The 21,020-nt window shown below is 39.1% G+C and overlaps 2 protein-coding genes across 4 annotated transcripts; both read left to right on the top strand.

Annotated features, from left to right (window-relative positions):
* The first annotated feature begins 7,756 nt into the window (after window positions 1–7,756).
* srd5a3 (steroid 5 alpha-reductase 3) lies at window positions 7,757–11,667 on the top strand. 2 transcript variants are annotated; one of them, XM_030727720.1, is made up of 5 exons: window positions 7,757–8,007; window positions 8,164–8,315; window positions 8,386–8,571; window positions 8,659–8,784; window positions 10,909–11,667. In XM_030727720.1, the coding sequence occupies exons 1-5, from the start codon at window positions 7,784–7,786 to the stop codon at window positions 11,166–11,168; spliced, it is 948 nt and encodes a 315-aa protein (XP_030583580.1). In that variant the 5' UTR covers window positions 7,757–7,783; the 3' UTR covers window positions 11,169–11,667. The 2 variants fall into 2 exon arrangements, with proteins under 2 accessions (XP_030583580.1, XP_030583579.1); XM_030727719.1 differs by having other exon boundaries at window positions 8,386–8,577.
* A 2,525-nt stretch (window positions 11,668–14,192) lies between these two features.
* tmem165 (transmembrane protein 165) lies at window positions 14,193–20,184 on the top strand. 2 transcript variants are annotated; one of them, XM_030727341.1, is made up of 7 exons: window positions 14,390–14,542; window positions 14,893–15,118; window positions 15,219–15,394; window positions 16,204–16,386; window positions 16,601–16,706; window positions 18,450–18,555; window positions 18,668–20,184. In XM_030727341.1, exons 1-6 carry the CDS (start codon window positions 14,390–14,392, stop codon window positions 18,524–18,526), a joined length of 921 nt encoding a protein of 306 aa, XP_030583201.1. In that variant the 3' UTR covers window positions 18,527–18,555; window positions 18,668–20,184. The 2 variants fall into 2 exon arrangements, with proteins under 2 accessions (XP_030583200.1, XP_030583201.1); XM_030727340.1 differs by having other exon boundaries at window positions 14,193–14,542; window positions 18,450–20,184.
* The last annotated feature ends 836 nt before the right edge of the window (window positions 20,185–21,020 follow it).

Genomic DNA, 21,020 nt, shown 5'->3' with positions numbered 1-21,020 from the left:
CACTTGTGTTGTCACGTGACCCACTCATTTCCAACTCCAGATTTTTCCGCTGTTGGAGTTGCTTTCCATGATTTACAGATCAAAAATAAAAGACTACTTACAAACCACTTTATTAGGTACACCTCTTCAACTGCCCCTTAACGCAAATTTTTAATCAGCGAATCACGTGGCAGGAACTCGGGATCGATTCAGTTCACTTACTGAAAACACTATTAAAGAATTATTTTTAAAAAGTGAATTTTCAATTACATAAAAATGTTATTTAAACATGTCATTTGCATGTGCTGCAGCTTGTAAATTACACACACACACACAAAAAATGGAACTTAAAGCTGTTGGTTAAATGCCATTTTAATTTACCCTTTATATAAAGATCTGGTACTGTTATAACTGTGTAGCAGAAGATTTATGATGCATTGATTTTCAAGAACTTGAAAAATACATGCATTAAAAAATTAAAGGGTGTGTTTTTCTATTAATTTTAATATTCATATTAATAACTTAAAGCTATTAATGCTTTGTTGGAAAAAAGTAACAGGTTAACTAATTAATGTAATTAATGTCACCTTATTAACTCACAGATTAGTTAGTTTTCGAGCCCATGGCTTTTTCATGTAAGTTTGCAGTTCCAGGGTCTGGCTAAAAATGGAGCAGTAATAGTGAAAAGCTATAATCGACTTTTGCCAAGTCTGTGGTCCCTTGGATAAAGTACTGACCTGGTAGCTCTTTAATACAAATAAATAAATAATAGCTTTAAATTAATTAAAACATTCAGCATTACCAGAGACACGGACTGGAAAAAGCGATGTATCATGTTCAGTAAGATGAAAGTCCTTTTTATAGGGTCAAATATATTAGCGGATCATTTTCCACTGCCTACCCAAAGATATCTGTTAAGGTTTGGAAAAAGAAACAGATTGTTTGGGACAGTGCCAGAAACATGTCAGCGAAGCAGGGCGCAGCTTAGACCGAACACAAATGACATTTATACTAGAGCTGCTGCCTTGAAAAGAGGAAAGAGATAAAGGTAATGCCTTGAACTGATTAACATTAGATTGTGTCCAATGTTTATATTTTTCCATAACTTCAAACATGTGGTAAATGTAGTACTTCATGTGACGAGGAGGGAGGAGGCTAGGTTTTTATGCTGGCATGGATTCAGGAGGTTTTAGGAAAGATGATTGCGGGTTGTGTGTTATGTACCGCATCCACATGTTTCCTGGCCTGGTCACTTCTACTGGGACTCTCTGAATACTTAACAGTCTACCTGCCCCATAACCATCATTTCCTGGAGGACACTCTGGAAAAGATGGAATCAGAAACATTTTTCCATTTTTCTATTTGCCTTTATTTTCTAAATCCGAAGAGAGGTGATTGCTTTGAACTCTGGCCCGCTCATAAACAAAGAGAAAAGGTTTTAGATTGTAAAGGAGAGAAGGACAAAAGAATTTCCCTGTTAAATTACAGTAAAGTAATAATAATTATTGTTATTATAAGTTAGTGGCTGATAATTTTTCCAGCACTAAACTGTTGAAATCAAATCTACAACAACAGTTGTATAGTGCTGAATAAAATTAAAGCTTTATGTTATAATACTGTCAGCTGTTTGGCCACCTTTACTAAAAATGTTTTTTTTTTTTTGTTTCTACTGTTATCTCCACAAACATTTACCATAAAATACACTCACTGGCCACTGGAAGAAAGGTGATATAAGTGACTTTGAATGTGGTATGGTTGTTTATGTCAGACAGGCTGCTCTGCTGGGCTTTTCCTGCACAACCATCAATTTAAACCAACAATTTAAAGAGAATGGCCCAAAAACAGAGAAAAGATCCACTGAGCAGCAGTTCTCTGGGTGAAAATGCTTTGTTGATGTCAGAGGTCAGAGGAGAATGCCCAGACTCCTTCAAGTGACAGGAAAGTAGCAGTGGCTCAAATAAACATTTGTTACAACTGAAGTAAGCAGACGAGCATCTCTTAACATACAGCATGCTGAACCTTGAACCAGATGGGCCACAGCGGCAGAAGACCACACTGGGTGCCAGTCCTGTCAGCTAAGAACTGGAAACTGAGGCTACAGTTCTCATCAAAATCAGACAACAGAGATTGGGAAAACTTTGTTTCTTGATGATGAGTTTACTGTACTCACCAGATCTCAGTCTAGTACAGCACCTTTGGGATGTGGGTGTAATGCTGGTATCATGGATCAAAACCTTAGTCCAGCTTCCAGCACCTTGTTGAATTTATACCATAAATAAACTGAGCACATAAGTAAGGAAATTTGTGTTTGGTCAATTATTTCTTTTTTTGTAATAATGCCTCTTGGAAGTAATTCTTATACTTTTGGAAAGCCTGTTTGTTTCCCTGTCAGTGCCACATTTGTAAGGAAAATGCATTTGTGAGCAGTAGAGTGGAGTATGTGGGTTGTGCCCATGAAAAACTTGCCAAATCTTCTCTGCCAATCTCAAACATCTTATTCTGCTATTTACTCTTGTTTGTGTTGTTTATTGAATTGGATGATTCTGATTCTGAAGTCTGAAGAAACAAGACAAAATTGGCTATTTAACAATTTATTCATTTAACAAACAGGGGCCCCAAGAACATGTGGAAGAACCATACACAGACACAACAGCCTGACACCAGTACCTCATACTGGTCACCACCTTGGTCACACATTGCTGTGGGATGGCATCCCATTCTTTCACCAGCATTTGTTGCAAGTCAGCTAGTGTGGTTGTGTTGGTCACTCTGGCACAAAGAGCACGCAGAAGCTGTTTCCACAAGTGTTTGATGGGGTTGAGGTAGGGACTGCAGGCAGACCATTCCATCATCTCCACTCCCAAATTCTGGAGGTAGTCTCTGATAAATCCCACTCTGTGGGGGCCAGCATCGTCATCTTGGAGGATAGAGTTTGGTCCCAGACTGTGGAGATATGGAATTGCCACTGGTTGCAGAATTCCATCTTCATATCTCTCTGCATTGTGATTGCCTCCAATGCTGACAAGCCTGATTGTCAACACCTGGGCTACAAGTACATGTAGCATTTTAAACAAACCCATTTATGGTATTCAGCTATACAGCAATGCAGACAGACTACAGACTGTCTGCATTGTAAGTGCATGACAGAATGCATTTATCACCTTTCAAACAATCAAAAAGCAAAACAAACAAAGATAAAAGCATGAAAGAAAAAAGACTAAAAAAAAAAGTTAGCCAAAGTGCTGTACATTAAAATATATATCCCAAAAAAGGATACTGAAATCCAGTAAAAGAGAACACAATGCACAACATTAAAAGACAATAAATAAAATAAGATCAAAATAAAAATAATAAAACAGGTCAGTAACCTTCACTTATGAACAAAATGTGCACTATACTAAATGTTTCCATAGATTACATAAGTTTCCCATTTTTATTTTGCTTTGTTTTGCTTGGTGGTGAAAAGCGTTAAACTGTCTACACAGTGTTTGGGTTTATGCTCTGAGATCACAAGAGCACAGCAGGGCTTTTAAAGGTCAACGTCCCACAATTCAGCACAAAACATAATGTCCACGGCACAAACGTGCAGAGAGAGAGAGAGTATGTGTGTTCATTTTGCATTGTTGCTTGCTGCAGAAAACAATCTGCACACTGACGGCATCAGGGACAGAATTACACACATCTCGTGTGTAAAATGTGTAAAAGAACAGGCACTGCTCAGTGTGCACACCGCACCAACTTTCAGGAAATGTTGACCTGTGAACAAGTGGACACTTTCTGCTCATTTAAATGAGTCACATGTTTTGGCATGTGACTTTTTTGTGTGTGTGCATGTAGCCAGGGGGTTAAAACCTATAAGAATTTCATAATTTTCCACCATGGGCTAAATAAGTTTTTCTCTGGGGATCTTGGGGTGCCAGTAAACATGTTCTTTGTCAGGTTCTTTTGAATGTGACATTTGTTGTTAATTTGTGGGTTTTAAGGTACATTGCAAATATACAGGCAGAGGTTTAATGTTTAGGTTTAATGTTACAAACTTCCACTACAACATAGCAGCATCGTGAACAACAATGGTTACCCCTTTAAGATTTTGTAAAGTGCATTTTGGTCCATGGCTTGTGTTTTAAGTTTGGATTGCATTTGGTCTGCACCAAGCTGGAGACGCATGGAGTGAACTGAAACTGATTTGGAAAGTACCTGTGACCATTGCACACCTTTTGTCCTGTCTCCCTCCCCTCAACCCCAACCGGTCGCAGCAGATGGCTGCTCCTCCTTCTCTGCCTGTTAAAAGGGAGTTTTTCCTTCCCACTGTCTCCAAGTGCTTTCTCATAGGGGGTCGTTTTGACTGTTGGGTTTTCTCTGTATTATTGTATTATTGTAGGGTCTTTACCTTACAAAACAAAGTGCCTTGAGGCGACTGTTGTTGTTGTGATTTGGTGCTATATAAATAAAACTGAATTGAACTGAACATCTGCCAAGAGGGCCAAAGCTAAAGTGTAGCAAAATGCTAAATGTGTAGTCTGCAGTGTCCAAATGTGAAGTTAGTGAAATATATATATATATATATATATATATATATATATATATATATATATATATATATATATATATATATATATATAAAGCATATAAAAGCAGATATTGACAGTTTGCTGGTCTGGAGCATTTAGGTGTGTGTTAACACAATCCCACAATCTTCCCAGGAGTGAGGATCTCAACAAATCTACAAATTCAGGCTGTGCAGAGAAACTGCAAAAAAAACCCAAAAGCTACATCTCTACGGGCCTCCGTTAGCATGTTAAATACTGAAGTTCATGACAGTGCAATTCTTCTCTCTTAAAAGAACAGCACAGCTTAGGTTAGCACACTAGCATCTGAACAACCCACAAGACCTCTTGAACAATGTTCTTTGGACAGATGAGACCAAGATGTGGATGTTTGGCCATAATGCACAGAGCTACATTTTACAAAAACTAAGCACACAGCACACAGCTGGTTTTGAAGCCACAGGATCTGGACATCTTGAAGTCATTGGGTTAACCATGAAGATGAGGCCATCTACCAGGACAGCTAAAGCTTGACTGAAACTGGGTCATGCAGCAGAATAATGATCCCACCACGCCAACAAATCTACAACAGAATGGCTGAAAAAAGAAAAGACTCAAGGTGTTGCAATGGCCCAAAGTCCTCACCTCAAGTCGACTGAAATGCTGTGGCAGGACCTTAGAGCTGTGCATAAATAAATGTTCACAAATCTCAACAAACTGAAGGAAAGTAAAGGAAAGTGTGCCAAAATTCCTCAACAGTGTTGTGAGAGACTGATAAGGTCATACAGAAAACAATGACCTTAAGTTAATGCTCCTAAAGGTGGGACTACAAGCTCTTGAATCATAGGGTGTATTTAGTTTTCTTTTTCACATGACTGCATGTTATTTAGTGCACTTTAGAAAATAGCCAACACTAAGTTTTACTTAGAACACTAAGTCTTAAATTTTCAAAAAATTCATTAATCTGCTTATGCGGCTTTTCAATAAAAGTGTGATTAATTCAAGAAAACTAAAACAAATGTATGGTGATGGGAAATTCAAGAATTAAACATGCAGGTCCTTTGAAAGAACTGAGCAGTGTGGTGACGAGTTACAATTAATTCCCTGCACAAGTTTACCTGAAGCGGCAATCTTCAAACCTTCGTTGCTGCTTCTGCAGGATGTAAAGTTTCTGACTCGTGCTTTTGGGAGGCAGCTTGCATGTCCTTCAGTACTCAAAGACGAGACGGACACACAGTAAAGAAAATGAGACTGTATATTTTATGTGATAGAAATACAGCAATTTTCTTCATATAAATTATTGTATTTGTAACAAGAAAAATAAATTACTAAATGATTAGTGCAAATCAATTAACATGAAAGCCATATTAAAAACTATTTGAAAAAACTTTGTTATTTCAAGTCTTGTGGCTTTCCTTTGGCTTTTTATGCTTGCTTTCATGTCTTCATGCTTTTGAAATCTGCTCAAAATGCTTTGGATTTTCAGAAAACTTATGGGAAAGGTATTTATGAAAGGAACCCCAGCTTGGTGGGACATTTATGCAATCTTTGGGGGCCAGGAGGGTCCAGCTCTTGCACAAAAAAAAAAAAGATGAGGACACTGAGGACAGAGAAGGGAGGGAGGCAGGAAACTGTCCACACTTCCTCAGACAGGATACTGTGTTCTTCTAAGAGGCATCCTGGAATCTAATGCCTCAAAGACCTCAGCGAGTCTTTCATACAAACACACTTACTTTTCCTGCTCGGCAGCAAGAACTGAAGCTGCAAGGTCAGTTAAACATCTTCAGTAATGTCCTTAACTGAGCACTTATTAAAAGCCGTTTGGTCTCGCTCTTCTTTATTCTGGAGGATGAGGTGTCTTCCTAAAAACTTTCAAATTTCAGTTTGTCTGACCACAGAGCAGTTTTCCACTTTGCCTCAGTTCAGTTTAAATGAGCTTCGGCTCAGAGAGGACAGCAGTGTTTCTGGATCATGTTCACATTCTTCTTTGCATGATAGAACTTTAACCTACATTTGAGGATGGCACAGCAAACTGTTTTCACAGACAGTCATTTCTGGAAGTGTTCCTGAGGCCATGCAGTGATTTCCATGATAGAATCACACCCGGTTTTAATGCAGTACTGCCCGAGGGCCTGAAGATCGTGAGCATCCAATATTGATTTTTGGCCTTGTCATTTGGGCACAGAGATTCCTCCAGATTGTCTGACTATTTTGATGATTTTATGTACTGAAGATGGTGGCATATTCAAATTCTTGACAATTTTACACTGAGGAACACTTCTGAACCTGTTCTGAACATCTTCAAATGTTGTTTTTTTGCAGGTTGGTGAACCTCTGACCATCTTTACTTCTCAGAAACTTTGCCTCTCTAAGATACTCTTTTTATAATCATGTTACTGAACTGTTGCCAGTTAATTGGGTGCAAAATTGTTTTGTTTTGTTTTTTTAAGGGTGTTACTGCCGTCAAATTCAAAATTAGTTAATATTTTTTTATGATAATTTCTCTCAGTTTAAATATTTGGTATGTTTTTGATGTTCTATTGTGAATAAAATATAAGTTTATGAGATCAGAAAATGAATGTATTTTGTTTTTATTTGCATTTTGCACAATGTATTTACTAATCAAATACCAGAGAAAATGCATTGTTGGCCCAAACTGAATATCTGCAGTCCTACCTCATTTAACTTTAACTGTTCAAAGTCAAACAGATTCATTTTTGCAAAGACATGGATCAGGGGCAGCACATGAACATATTTTTATTAAGCCATTAACAAACCATGTCATATTTTTTTTAATTTGTCACACTTTGTTTAAAGAGGAAACAAATAAAAAGTGCAGCAAATGCTGTGACAGGACCTTAATAGAGCTGTGCATAAAGGAATGCCTTCGAACCTCAATGAACTGAGGCAATATTATAAAGAAAATTTTGACTGCACCTAGGGAAACCTCGAAGCTGAGTTAGTTTGTGAGGAGAGATTCAAATGCTGCCACCTGCTGTGCGAATGTTAAGGTCTGAATGCTCGCTGTAAAATTCGCTCATGTGTTTTTGTATTTCATAAAAGTACCTGGCCAAAAAAAAAACAAAAAAAAAAACCACATAAATAAATAAACAAATATTACTGTGTTACAATTAAATAATTACTTGGCATTCCCTGTTGTCGCGTCTCATCCGGAACCCTTGCGACACAATACGTTGTCCCGCCGGCCTCTTTTCCGCGTTGCACAAAACAGTGACCGCTGACCGCACATCTTTGAAATGATGTGGAGCTCAGTCGACTTCAGTGCCATAAACGCTTTGTGGTCTTTCCTGGCTTTGTTCTTTCTCGTTGCTTTTTGTGCTTACAAAATCTCGCCACTGTTGCCGAGAAGGTTCGAGACGTGTCGTGTTTACATTTTATTTCAGGACCTCATTCGTTACGGAAAAACCAAGCAGAGCTTAAAGCGAGACGACTGGTTGCGAGTTTTTGACATCCCGAAAAGGTGACAGAGAATGGGAGAACTTCACTTTAATATCTTTGTAGCCTATGTGTCCATTTCTAATATATGTAACTGAAAATTTGGGGTGTTTAAATCTTTTTTTTTTTTTTTTTTTACTTTTTTGAAGGCGTAAACGTGGAGGTGTTTTTACCCTTTCAGGTGGTTCTGGCACTTCTATGCCATCTCTGTTGGCTGGAATGGTCTTCTTCTGGTCTTGTACCTCAACTTTATAATCCAGCATCAGGCATACCCGTTATGGCTAACTGGGATGTTAGACATTTTGACAGGTGTACCCGGCAATGACAGTCAAGGTAGGTTAAAGGAAAACTGGGTGCTTTGTGTTTATTTCATTCTGGTTTTTGATTTTAGTGCTGTCTTTAGTCCCACAGCTGTCCACGGTCCTGGTGCAGCTGCTGCTGTGGGTCCACTCCTTCAGGAGGCTGCTGGAGTGCCTGTTTGTCAGTGTTTTCTCTGATGGGGCCATGCATTTGGTACAATATATGTTCGGCCTGGGGTATTACATCATGTTAGGGTTGACGGTCCTCTGCTGTGATCGTATGGAAAAAGGTTTGAGTTAAGTTGGTCCTTTCTATGTGCAGAATTCCCTGGTTCTGCTGATTTGTGGTACTGATGCTGTTTGTGCTGTACTTTTAGAGAGCAGCACCCTCCTCACTCAGCTGGACTGGCGCCAAATTGCTGGATTTGTACTCTTCATTTGGGCCTCTTTGCTGCAACATCAATCCATGGTCCTGCTGGCCAGACTTCGCACTGGAAAATCAGGTAAAACTGTGACTCAGTTTGTTTTACTGTAAATAACTGGTTACTGCTGACTGCTTTTTTTTTTTTTTTTCCCCATCATGAAACACATGTTAGTGTGAGTGTCATAGGATTGCTTTGTTGGTATTAAAAAAAAACAGTAGAGGTAGCTGTGCATCGTGACATTGTAAAACATTAAATCTGGATTTTGGGGGGCAAAACACAAGCAGAAAATGCAGCGCTGACTTATAACCTCCTTTTTCATTTGTTTTGAATTTATACATTAAACATTTGATCTCCAGTATGTATTGATAAAGTATCTGGCTCTTTAGCTATTATATCAAGTGATATACTGTGCTCACCGTCTTTAAGTTAACTTCCTCTGGTGGCTGTTTATTTGTTGGGCAGGAAACACAAAGATAGGTAGGTAGGCAAGCACTCCAAGGGTGTAGTTATGAGGTGGAAAACCAAAACAATGAGCTGAAAGAGGCTAAAAAGCTGCAGACAGCTGAGTGGAACTGCAGAGCTGGGAGATAATTCTCTGTGGGTTTGGCACAGTGAGTGAGATGTTTCACAATACACAGTAATTTATTACATTTGTTAATTAGCATAGCTTTAACTTGATATACAGTACCAGTCAAAAGTTTGGGCACACCTTTTCATTTAATGTTTTTTTTTCCTGCATTGTAAATTAATACTGAAGTCATCCAGACTATGAAGGAACACACAAGGAAACATGTAGTAAACTTAAAAGTGTTAAACAAACCAAAATATGTTTTAGCTTTTAGATTCTTCAAATTAGGCACCTTCTGCTTTGATCACAGCTTTGCACACTCTCATTCTCTCAGTGAGCTTCATGAGGTCATCACCTGAAATGGTTTTCCAACAGTCTTGAAGGTGTTCCCAGAGGTGCTGAGCACTTGTTGGCTGCTTTGCCTTCAGTCTGCGGTCCAACTCATCCCAAACCATCTCACTTGGGTTTAGATCAGGTGATTGTGGAGGCAAACCAGATGGCATGTCGCTGCAGAATGCTATGGTAGCCATGCTGGTTTAGTGTGCCCTGGATTTTGAATAAATCGCCAACAGTGTCACCAGTAAAGCACCCTCATACATCACACTTCTCCTCCATAATTCACGGTGGGAACTACACATATAGGACCCATCCGCTCACCTTCTCTGCGTCTTACAAAGACATGGCGTTTGGAACCAAAAAGCTCAAATTTGGACTCATCAGACCAAAGGACAGATTTCCACTGGTGTAATGTCAATTCTTGTGTTCCTCAGCCTGAGCCATTCTCTTCCTCTTGTTGTTCTTCCTTAGAAGTTGCTTTTTTGCAGCAATTCAACCATAAAGCCCAGACTCACGCAGTCCTCTCTGAACAGTTGATGTTGAGATGTGTGTGCTACTTGAACTCTGTGAAGCATTTAGGTGGGCTCTTTTCTGGGGTGCTGTTAACTTGCGGTTTCTGAGGCTGGTGACTCTGATGAACTGATCCTGTGCCGCAGAGTTAACTCTTGGTCTTCCTTTCCTGGGGCGGTCCTGATGAGAGCCAGTTTCATAACGTTTGATGCTCTTTGTGACTGCACTTGAGGATGCTTTCAAAGTTCTTTAAATTTTTCAGATTGACTGACCTTCATTTCTTAAAGTAATGATGGACGGTCATTTTTCTTCACTTAGTTGAGTAGTTTTTGCCATAATATGGATTAGAACGTTAGTCAAATAGGGCTGTTCACTGTATACCAACTCTACCACTTCACAACACAACTGATGGTCTCAAACACATTAAGAGGGCAAGAAATTCAAGAAAATAACTCTTGACAGGCGCAGCTGTTAACTGAAAGCCATTCCAGGTGACTGCCTCGTAAAGCTGACTGAGAAAATACCAAGATGTGCAAATCTGTCATCTAAGCAGGAGGTGCCTACTGTGAAGAATCTAAAATATAAAACATATTCTGGTTTGTTTAACACTTTTTTTGTTTACTAAATAATTCCACATGTATTTCTTGATAGTTTGGATGACTTTAGAATTAAACTACAATGCAGACAATTTTTAAATAATGAAAAACCACAGAATTAGAAGGTGTGTACATTGTAATAGCTGTGTAAACATGGTGTCATTATTTGTTATCTTTTGTCACATCTTGCAGGAACAGTGGAAACGCTGGCTCACAGAGTGCCAAAGGGAGGTTTGTTTGAGCTGGTTTCTTGCCCACATTATTTTGCTGAGTTGCTGATCTATGTCTCATTCAGCTTCGTTTTCAGAGGCCTTTGTTTGACCTGGTGGCTCGTGGTGCTGTACGTGCTCTTCAACCAAGCGCTGGCAGGACAGCTTTGTCACGACCTTTACATTAGCAAATACAAGTCATATCCAAGTCATAGAAGAGCATTTATACCCTTTGTGCTCTGAATTCTCTGATGCTGCTGCTGGGAACTGTAAAGGAAAAAAAGTCAGCTGTATGAGGAGCTGAACCTTAGGAGTAAATTCCATCTCTAAGCATTGCTTGAAACCTCCAAATGGAGCTGAGCTGCATTGAAGGCCAACACTAGGTTTGAGTTTTGGGAGAAGACTGAGAACTTTCTCCAACTGATGTGAAGATACTGTGAGGAACATTACTTGAATTTATTTGTTCATTACATTAAGAACTTGTTTTTGTTACGATAAAGTACCTGACAACATTTTGTGTCTTTTTACAGTGTGCCAGCCTATCACATTATAATTGATAATGCAAACTTTAAATGTTTCTATGAAAACAAAACCTTCAAAACATTGTGGACTTGAATATTTTTCTTCTTATACCAACACAGAAAATACTGTATCAACACCTGCACAAGGAGGAGGTTTTTGTTTTTTTTTTTGTTTTTTAAACCAAACAAGTGGGTATGTTGGAATGAATAAAGAAACTTTCATCAAAGAGTATTCACATTGTTGACACAAACACTTGGATGCTTTTTATACACACACAGTGGGGGAAATAATTATTTGATCACCTGCTGAATTTGTAAGTTTGCTCACATCCAGAGAAATGAACAGTCTCTGATTTTTATGGCATTCTCATTTTAATGGACAGAGACAGGATATCCTCTACAGTCGAGCCAGATTTCTGGTTCTCACAGATTGGCTGTGTGCCCATGTGGCACAATTCTTTAAGTCCAACCTCTGGGCTGTCGACAGACAGCAGGGGAAAGCTTTGGGCTACAGGACTGCCAGCAAGAAGCTTGGTGAGAAGGTGACAATTGTTGGTGTGATTATTTGTAAATGGAAGAAATATAAAATGCCAATCAATCATTCTTGGTCTGGAGCTCCATGTAAGATATTGCCTCTTGGAGTGAGGATGATCATGAGAAAGGTGGTGGATCAGCATGAAACTACACAGGAGGAGCTTGTTAATTATCTGAAGGCAGTTGGGACCACAGTCGCCAAGAATACCATTGGTAACACACTACATTGTAATGGATTGAAATCTTTCAGTGCCCGCAAGGTCCCCCTGCTCAAGAAGGCACGTGTGCAGGCCTGTCTTAAGTTTGCCAGTGAACATCCAAATGTTGGAACTCAACCCAGCATGTTTGGAGGAAATGATGCTGAGTACGACCCAAAGAACACCATCCCCACAGTCAAGCACGGAGCTGGAAACGTACTTTGGGGCTGTTTTTCTGCTGAGGGTACAGGATGACTTCACCGTATTGAGGGACCAATGGACGGGGCCATCTACCGTAAAACCTTGGGTGGGAGGAGTGGGCCAGATTCCCCCCTGAGATGTGTGCAAGCCTGGTGACCAACTACAATCCTATCTGGATTTTCGTTGATATTCTATCTCACTTCATTAAAATGGAACTACGGTAAAAATTAGCGACTTAAAAGTTCAGCAGGGAATCAAATAATTGTTTTCCCCACTATAAATAATTCACTAAATATTTAGTTTGTTGTAACAAATACTTCTACATACTTGGGGTTATATAAGCCTTGCCGACTGAGAGCAGCCAATAAAATGCTAATAACATTTACTGATGCCAGTGGCTGATGTTTATTTGTTGTGTGACATCAGCAATCTTTGCTCATAACGTTAATTAAAATGACTTAAAGTGTAAAACTGTGCATACCATAGGAATGTTTATGTTCAAATATTTCTTCTGCATTAGGGCTGCAGCTATCAATTATTTTAGTAATCGAGTATTCTATCAATTATTCCATTGATTAATCAAGTAATCGGATAAGAAATACTTTTGTCTTATTAATGATAGAGAATCAATAGAGGAAAAAACCACAGGTCTTTTCAGATGAACTGCTCGTTGCTTTCCATTTCAGAAATTGCAATGTTTATTGTCTTCGGACTTTGCTGTGTCTGTGTAGACGGACTCCGGCTCTATCTTAAATTGTGACAGCATCATCTTCACTGCTGCTGTTATCAGTCTTTGTGATGAAAAACTGGGGTTTGCATATGGACTTAATGTTGTAATACTTTATATGCACATACATGCTCCTAAACACGTTTCTACTGCAGGTCTTTTTTTTTTTTTTTTTAAAGTTGCAAATGTGGGTGAAACGTGCGAGCATCAAAACAAAAGATTTGTGTTTCAAGGATTTTCTTCTAATATTTATAATCAAGTTATTCGAGTTACTCAATGAACCGTTGCAGCCTATTCTGTATATGTCACTACTGCTTATTTAGACTTTGAGTTGAGGAAGTATTTTTAACTACCAAAAGACTTAGCAGTAAATACTTTTACCTTTTAAAAATCTTTTTAATTTTAAAGTACTTTATAACTTATAGTTACAAACAACTTGTCATGATAACGAGATAGCTTTTTCCCCCCTTTGAGTATCTTTCAAACACTGATGTGATTTCCAGCTACATTGCTTACTGCAGTGTTTATTGTGACATGTTTTTGTTCCTTTTTTCTTTTCTGTTTAATTTTACTTAATGTTTCTTCTGCTTAATTCATCCAAGATTTCTTACATATTGTGCCATTTTCTTTTAGGGGAGGTAAGTATTAATATTACTACTACAACAACACCTAGTACTACTACTAATAATAATAATAATGGGACAGAAGGGGGTTAATATTCCAAGGAAAAACTGAATTGGCGAGTTTAAACTTGTAAATTTACGTTTAAAAAAAGTATATATATATTATATATATAATTTATAAACAAAATTAAAATTATGCTGTTGTCTATATTTAGTAATTAGTAATTTTAGTAATTATCGTTCATCAAAAATTTTAAAAACTGCAGTTGAAAAATTTTACTTTCCCTTTGTGAAGTTGAGTTTTACCTTTAATACAAAAGTACGGAAAGATATTAAAACTATATTTAAATCGCTTTGTGACCGACAATGAGCTTGTCCAATAACTGAGCACTTCGTTGCGTACGTCATCTTAAATGCCACGTCATTGAGTTGAACGTCCAATCACTTCTCCGTGCTGTTCCTCGCAGCCGCAGCACGGTTCTACTTCCCCCATGAGTTGGCCCGGTCGGTCGGTCGGATTGATTGTGACGTGCGTTACTTCAAATTATACAAGCTGCTGAATATGAAGTTATACTGTTTTGTTACCAATGATATGCAGTGATACGCGGGAGAGAAATTAGCGCGCAGATCGAGTCGTGTTGTTGTTCTGGAAGCAATAATAATGCCTCTCGCGGCTGGCAGAGGAGATGGAGGAGCTAACAGGAACGCGATGTGTGTCTTGTTTCCGCTCACCGCCGTGTTGTTGTTGCTGTCGGTCGGAGTTACTGCTATTGAAGAGGAGCACAAATCTGTCCAGGAGCAGCCCCCGCAAGAGGTGAAAGATTTTACTTCATTGTCACTAATTAAGTGTTTTATCGTCGTCGATGGGAAAGTGTCTTAGACGCGCTACTTCCTCGCGGGCTAGCCGGCTCGTGCTAACTGACTTATTTCGCTGAGTTCCTGGTGTAATGTTATCTGGAGTGGGCAAAGTTACACATTAATTTTTAAGTTATGAAGAAAACACTTTTATGTTAAGGTGATGGTCATGTGAGTGTCAGCACTAGAAGGTCATAATGTCCCTGCCAGTTTTCTTTACCTTTTACAGCCAACAAGGGTATACATGCATGAATGAGACTGACTATAAGTCAGCTGACAGTCATTGTCTGGCTTGTATTTCTTTTGCAGAAAACCTCCAGTGCCCATCCACCAGGCCCAGCGGTTCCTGAAGATCCCCCTAGCAAAGGAAACCTGGGCTTCATTCATGCCTTTGCGGCCTCTCTCTCTGTCATCATCGTCTCCGAGTTGGGAGACAAGACCTTTTTCATTGCTGCCATTATGGCCATGCGTTACAACCGTCTCACCGTGCTGGCTGGGGCTATGCTGGCTTTAGGACTCATGACTTGTCTTTCTGGTTGGTAAAATTTTGGTTTTGGCCCTTGATTGTTGTTATTGCTCAATCAACTCCTGAGATATAATAACTAAATCTTTTTTTTTTTTTTTTCACTTTATAGTACTGTTTGGCTATGCCACCACCATCATCCCGAGAATCTACACATACTACGTGTCCACTGCTCTTTTTGCCATCTTTGGTATTCGTATGCTGAGAGAGGGGCTGAAAATGAGTCCAGATGAAGGCCAGGAGGAACTGGAGGAGGTGCAGGCGGAGATCAAGAAGAAAGATGAAGAGGCACGTTAACTTGATACTAAACCTAGAAAGACACCATAAGTCCTGGAACGTCCAGTAGTTCAACTCCAGTCCACATACGTAATTTATATATTCAGCAACCTAAACCCTTCCTGAGTGGGTGCAGTTACTAACTGCCATCACAGTTTCTCTTTAAATTAATGAGGAAGTTGCAAATGGCTCATATTACTTAATCACCCCTAAGGCTTTGGCATACAGAGTTGCCGCTGTTGATTTGAGCTCTCGTGTTGAAGCTGTTATCATCCGACTGCATGACAGTACATGCCTTTTGAGCACAGCTGTTATAGAGTAAAGTTGCCTGAGGGTTTCTTATTGAATGGCATCATTGTGAACCATAATGGAAGTGCAACTGTACTGTAGACTCCATCCTTTCACTTCCGCTTATCCTGTTCAGGGGTGCTGGAGCCTATCCCAGCTGAACCTCCCAACCTGTACTGTAGACTGAATCTATAAAATCCAGATGGCTGATTGAACCTCTTAGCAATAATGAAAGTTTGCCCTTAAAAGTCAAGCTGAATTATATTCTAGTAGTTGTAGTTGTAGCCATTCCACTACTTTGTAATTGGATCCATGTGTTGTTGGTGTATTTGAAGAGGATGTAAAGTCTTCTCCTTCAAAACAAGGAGTAGTTGGACACCCACACATAACCTCATGTACTGCATCTGATGACAAAATTTAGGTTGCAGTATAGCACCCTTGTAAAAGAACTCTCTGCCTCTTGCAGGTGCTGTGCTGTGTAAATACAATATTGGGTTGCGTCTTGTCTTACAAACCTCTTGTTGTCTGTGCAGCTCCAGCGGTCTAAGCTCGTTAATGGGACTCCAGATGTGGAGGCTGGAGCGGGGACTGGTCTTCCTCAGGGAAAGTGGCATAGCTTCATCTCGCCCATCTTCATCCAAGCCCTCACCCTCACCTTTCTCGCAGAGTGGGGGGACCGATCGCAGCTAACTACAATTATTCTAGCTGCTCGGGAGGTTTGTGACTTTCACTCTTAGACACATGGCTGAGTGTTTAATGTTTTGTAATGTATGTTACAATAAACACAGTACCTAAATTTTCACTCTTTTTGAGTCACTGCTATATTAAAAAACTGCAAATTTAACATTTAGCAAAGGAGTAAAATTTTTTCTGCATCAATATGAAAAAGCTTATTCTTTTTCTTTCTTTTTTTTTTTTTTAAATCCCTAGGATCCGTTTGGTGTTGCAGTGGGTGGTACCATTGGACACTGTTTGTGCACAGGACTGGCTGTGATAGGAGGGAGAATGATCGCCCAGAAAATATCTGTCAGAACAGGTGAGGTGGTCCTTGATGATGATTTTTATATTTGATGACACATCTAAGTACCTTTTCTGCTTATCCGGGGCCGGGCCGCAGGGGCAGGAGCTTAAGTGGAAGAGGATGGATGGATGGATGGATGGATCTAAGTACCTCAGCATAGAGAATAATTTACCAGGGTTTAAAAAAGAAAAGGGTCAGTGTGATGTCATCCTTTATTCAATGTCTGTTAGCCTTCATTTTTACCTCTCAGCCTAAAAGGCCTGATGGGGTATTGCCTCACCTGTTGGGCAAGCGGCAAACTCTCAACTTTGTGAATGCAATAACTTGAAAACGATGTGACCTAGGATGCTCAAATTCATACCATAGATGCATCTTCTAACAAGCTCAGACAAGTTCGAATCTCGGCGACCTTGACCCCAAGGTCAGAGGGCAGGTTTTCTGAACAATCTTGTGAACGCAATAACTGTAGAAACATGTCAGTCACAGAAAGTGACAGTATTCTCAGTGGTTTATAGTTATTATGACTCTTCTTATTCTTGGTCTTAGCCACTAAGGCTCATATTCACCCCATTAAGCTCTACTGAGACCTGTAATTATGTGTTCTAGAGCTTGTGCCACCAAAAGATTCTCCAGCCAGGAGGCTGAGGGGGCAGCAGTGGCGGTTGACAGTATTTTTAATATTGTTATTTACGGTCTACAAGCAAGAATTGTGTGCTTTTTTTTTTCTTCTTCTTAAATGATTGGTTATTTTAAAGCTTCAGAAAAATTGCAGGTAGGAAAAGTGGGTTCCTGTTCTCTTGGGAAGGTTGTGGAAGAAGCTCTGTTGATACACAATAATTGGCAAAATATTTGCAGACAAAGGAGCGCTCTTTTGAAGGTTTGATGTTTAGGTAAAAACAAGCAATCTGGATTACTGTGAAACTAATTATAATTTTGGCCTGATATGGTACACAGCCCACATTTTTGTGCCGCCTGCCGAGAGGCAGGGAGACACTTAGGGATCACTTTTCCGTCTTATGTCAGTCTTTGTCCGTCATGCTTTCAGTATCTCAGTAACCGTGCAACATATTTACTTCAAACTTGGGAGGATGGGTCCATATTGAAGAGTACAACTGCAGAACCCTACCTCCTCTTTTACCACTTTAATCAGCGTCATCAATCTTTCCATCATTCATCCGTCTCTCAGCTGTCTCATCTCTGTATTTCCTTTGTCAGAAATCTCTATCAATATTGAATAAAATGAACTTTATGTATAAAATATACACAGTTCTACACAGTACCCACTGAACAGTTATTTACTGTAAAAATCTATTTGGTAACTGACAAGCTGTTGAACAAGCGACGTGTGTTCTTTGAAACACTCTTGTGCAATGATTAGATTTTTTATTTAAAAAAAATTCAAGCAATTAGTTGTACAGTCTAAAAAAACGTGGTCTGTATTGTGGAAAAAACAGGACAGGCTATTTGTCCTCCTTCTAACTGCCCTTGCAGGAATGCTGAGAGCCCTGGACCCTCCCTAGTGTTGCAATGCTGTAATAATTTGTTTTTTGCATCATGAAAATTACTGGTAAATTCACTTTTGCTAACCACAAACTGGAGATGACTTGCAATGATGCACAGAAAGATTTTTATGTTTAAAAAAAAAAAAAAAAAAAACGAATTACAAATGAAGCCTCTGCCATGTTTAATATTCAAGTTAATCTTTAATAAGTCTTTATTCGTTTACCTGAAATTTATCTTCTTGTTTTGTTTCCATAGTTACCATCATTGGAGGGATTGTTTTTCTGGCATTTGCCTTGTCTGCCCTGTTCATCAAGCCAGAAGCTGGATTATAAATTGGACGAAAGACTTTCAGGTTCACTCTGTAAATACTTGTAAAATTTGGTCAGATTGCTGTAGATAGACTTTAGTTTTGACCCAGTAAGTCCTAAAGGACTGAACAGAGATCTGAAGTCCTGTCTTCCTTTCCTAGAAAGCCTCTGTTCCACTCTGGTCTGTGAGTCAGTGGGATTTCTCACAGAGGTTGATGTTAGGATTAATTAACAAGTGTCTCGACCTGTAGATGACATCCAAACCTCATGAGAAATGTATTTGTCAACTGCTAATAAGGTGTGTTTCATCTTCATCTGGTCTGGTGAAGTAAACCTCTCCATGAGAAGAAAAGACTGAATCACAGAGGCTTGTGCAACAGATGCGAGCTTGGAGAGGAGGGAGGACTTTCTCACACTCTTTAAAAGCGGTATTCTTATCACATGGCGTGTGAGAGAGAGAGAGAACACTTGATTGTTCCTGACTGCTTGCCCTCTAACTCTACAAGTGGCTCAGAAACTGAAGCTAACTTTCCTCACACTAACTTCTCAGTAAAGCACTTAATCTGTTTAAAAAAAAAAATTTTTTTTTTTTTTTTTGCTTTTTGTTTTGTTTTGCTTTTAATGTTTATTTTTAATGTTAAACATGAGCCCCTGTGCTGTCAGGTGACCGTCGACAGAATATGAGCCGGCAGGTTCCCCGCGCTGTTCAGTCATTTCCACCCTCCTCTATTAGCATTTTTTTTTATACACATAACATTACTTAGGTGCATGTGAGAATGCAGTCAGTTAAGGTGGCTCCTTTGCCTAAACTGCACCGATTATTTCCAGCAACGTGCACACGTCCAAAGCCGTCTATTTCCTGCTGCTAATTGCGAGAAAGGACAGCTGTAGAGAAAATCTCCACCTGATTCTTTGCAAATTGTCAAATACCTCATTTACATCAGAGGAAAAACACATTAAGAGCAGAACCAGCAGCACATATACAGTAACTGTTCCTGTGATCGGATTTGAGATTTTTATTTGAAACACAAGAAATAGTTCCCACAGTTTCACACAACGGCAGTAAAGCAGTCACTGGAACACCTTTACGTCCCAGCGTAGCTGAACGACAGCATCCGTGAAGCTACACAGTTTATCCCTAGCTCATGTGAACCTCTTCAGAAATGGTAATCACATACTGCAGACATTGGTCAGTTATTTATATTTCCTCATAACAGTGTTAGATACTAATGTTTGAAGAAAGGCCAGTAATAATTGACAGGTTGAGTCGTCCGATTGAAGCTATTTCCAGCATGGACCTCAGTGAATCACAGTCACTGTGACAGAATGTGAACAGGACTACATAAGGTACAGAATAATTTAACCTACACCAAACTTGCAGTAGAAGCCACTCCTCTTAGCTGTGTTGGATCTGCGGTGACACCCTGACATACCTTTAAAATTTTAAACAGTGTGTATTTATTTAGCTTCCTTTTCTTTCTTTCTAGGCATATGTACTGACAAATGGTGGAAGAGTTTATTATAAACAGGGAATGGAAATATTTTTTTAAGTGAACAGGCTAAAGTCACGTTGTCAATATTTGACAGGCTGTGAACTACTTCTGTCATATGTTTTTTTAAATGCCTATAAATCTAAGAAGAAGAAAAAAGCAAAAACAATAAAAAAATTTTGTGTTGTCTGATTTCTAAATCAACATTGTGTTTTCGGTGAGTGGTAACGAGGAATGCATCTTGCAGAAACAGAGCACCTGAGATTTTCCACACATATTTATTTTTGAATTCAAGGGGAGCAAACAATTGACATATTTGCCTCATAAGGTTATGGTTAAATTCATGAATGGTTTGGCTCAAGAAATTAATGCAAGGAGGGTTTAAAGGGCCCCATTACAATTTTCTTCATTTTATGTGGCCAAAGCCCATTAAGTTTTGTTTTTTTTCTCCCTACTGATCGCTCTGTAAATGGAAGCTCTTTCCTGCCACTGGAAAAAAAATTGGGGACATACATAAGTCAAAATTTTGAGTTATTTTGTCAGAAGTTTGATTTAGTAAGTTGATATTTTGAGACACCTAACTTGAAATTATGACTTACGGATGGCAGAAAGTGGCTTGTTTGTTTTTTGTTTGTGGAAACAAGCTTCTGTGTTTATAACATCAGAACAAGTATTCTTAATACATCTTATGCTGCTCAAACTTTGTTTGCTAAGACCAGCCAATCAGAAGAAAGGCATCTCAAAAGCAGGGGGAGAAGAGCTACAGTGAATGGTTTCAGACAGTGGATGTACTGAGGGGCTGCACTGGGGTCCAGTGTAAGATTTAAAAATAGGATTATTTTGAACTGTGAATCATGCAAAGCTATGGTAATGGAGTAAAAGAATTTTTAAAAAAAACATGAAGCTGTGAATCAGCATAATAGGTCTTCTTTAAATATCTTTATAGTAATAAATAGACTGGAGTGGGTTTACACATACTGCTGTACAAAATGTCTAATGTAGGTTCTAATCAGTGATTAAAGTGGAGC

This window comes from Archocentrus centrarchus, chromosome 4, assembly GCF_007364275.1.
Source record: "Archocentrus centrarchus isolate MPI-CPG fArcCen1 chromosome 4, fArcCen1, whole genome shotgun sequence".
NCBI lineage: Eukaryota > Metazoa > Chordata > Actinopteri > Cichliformes > Cichlidae > Archocentrus > Archocentrus centrarchus.
This window is presented reverse-complemented; position numbering and strand designations above follow the sequence as displayed.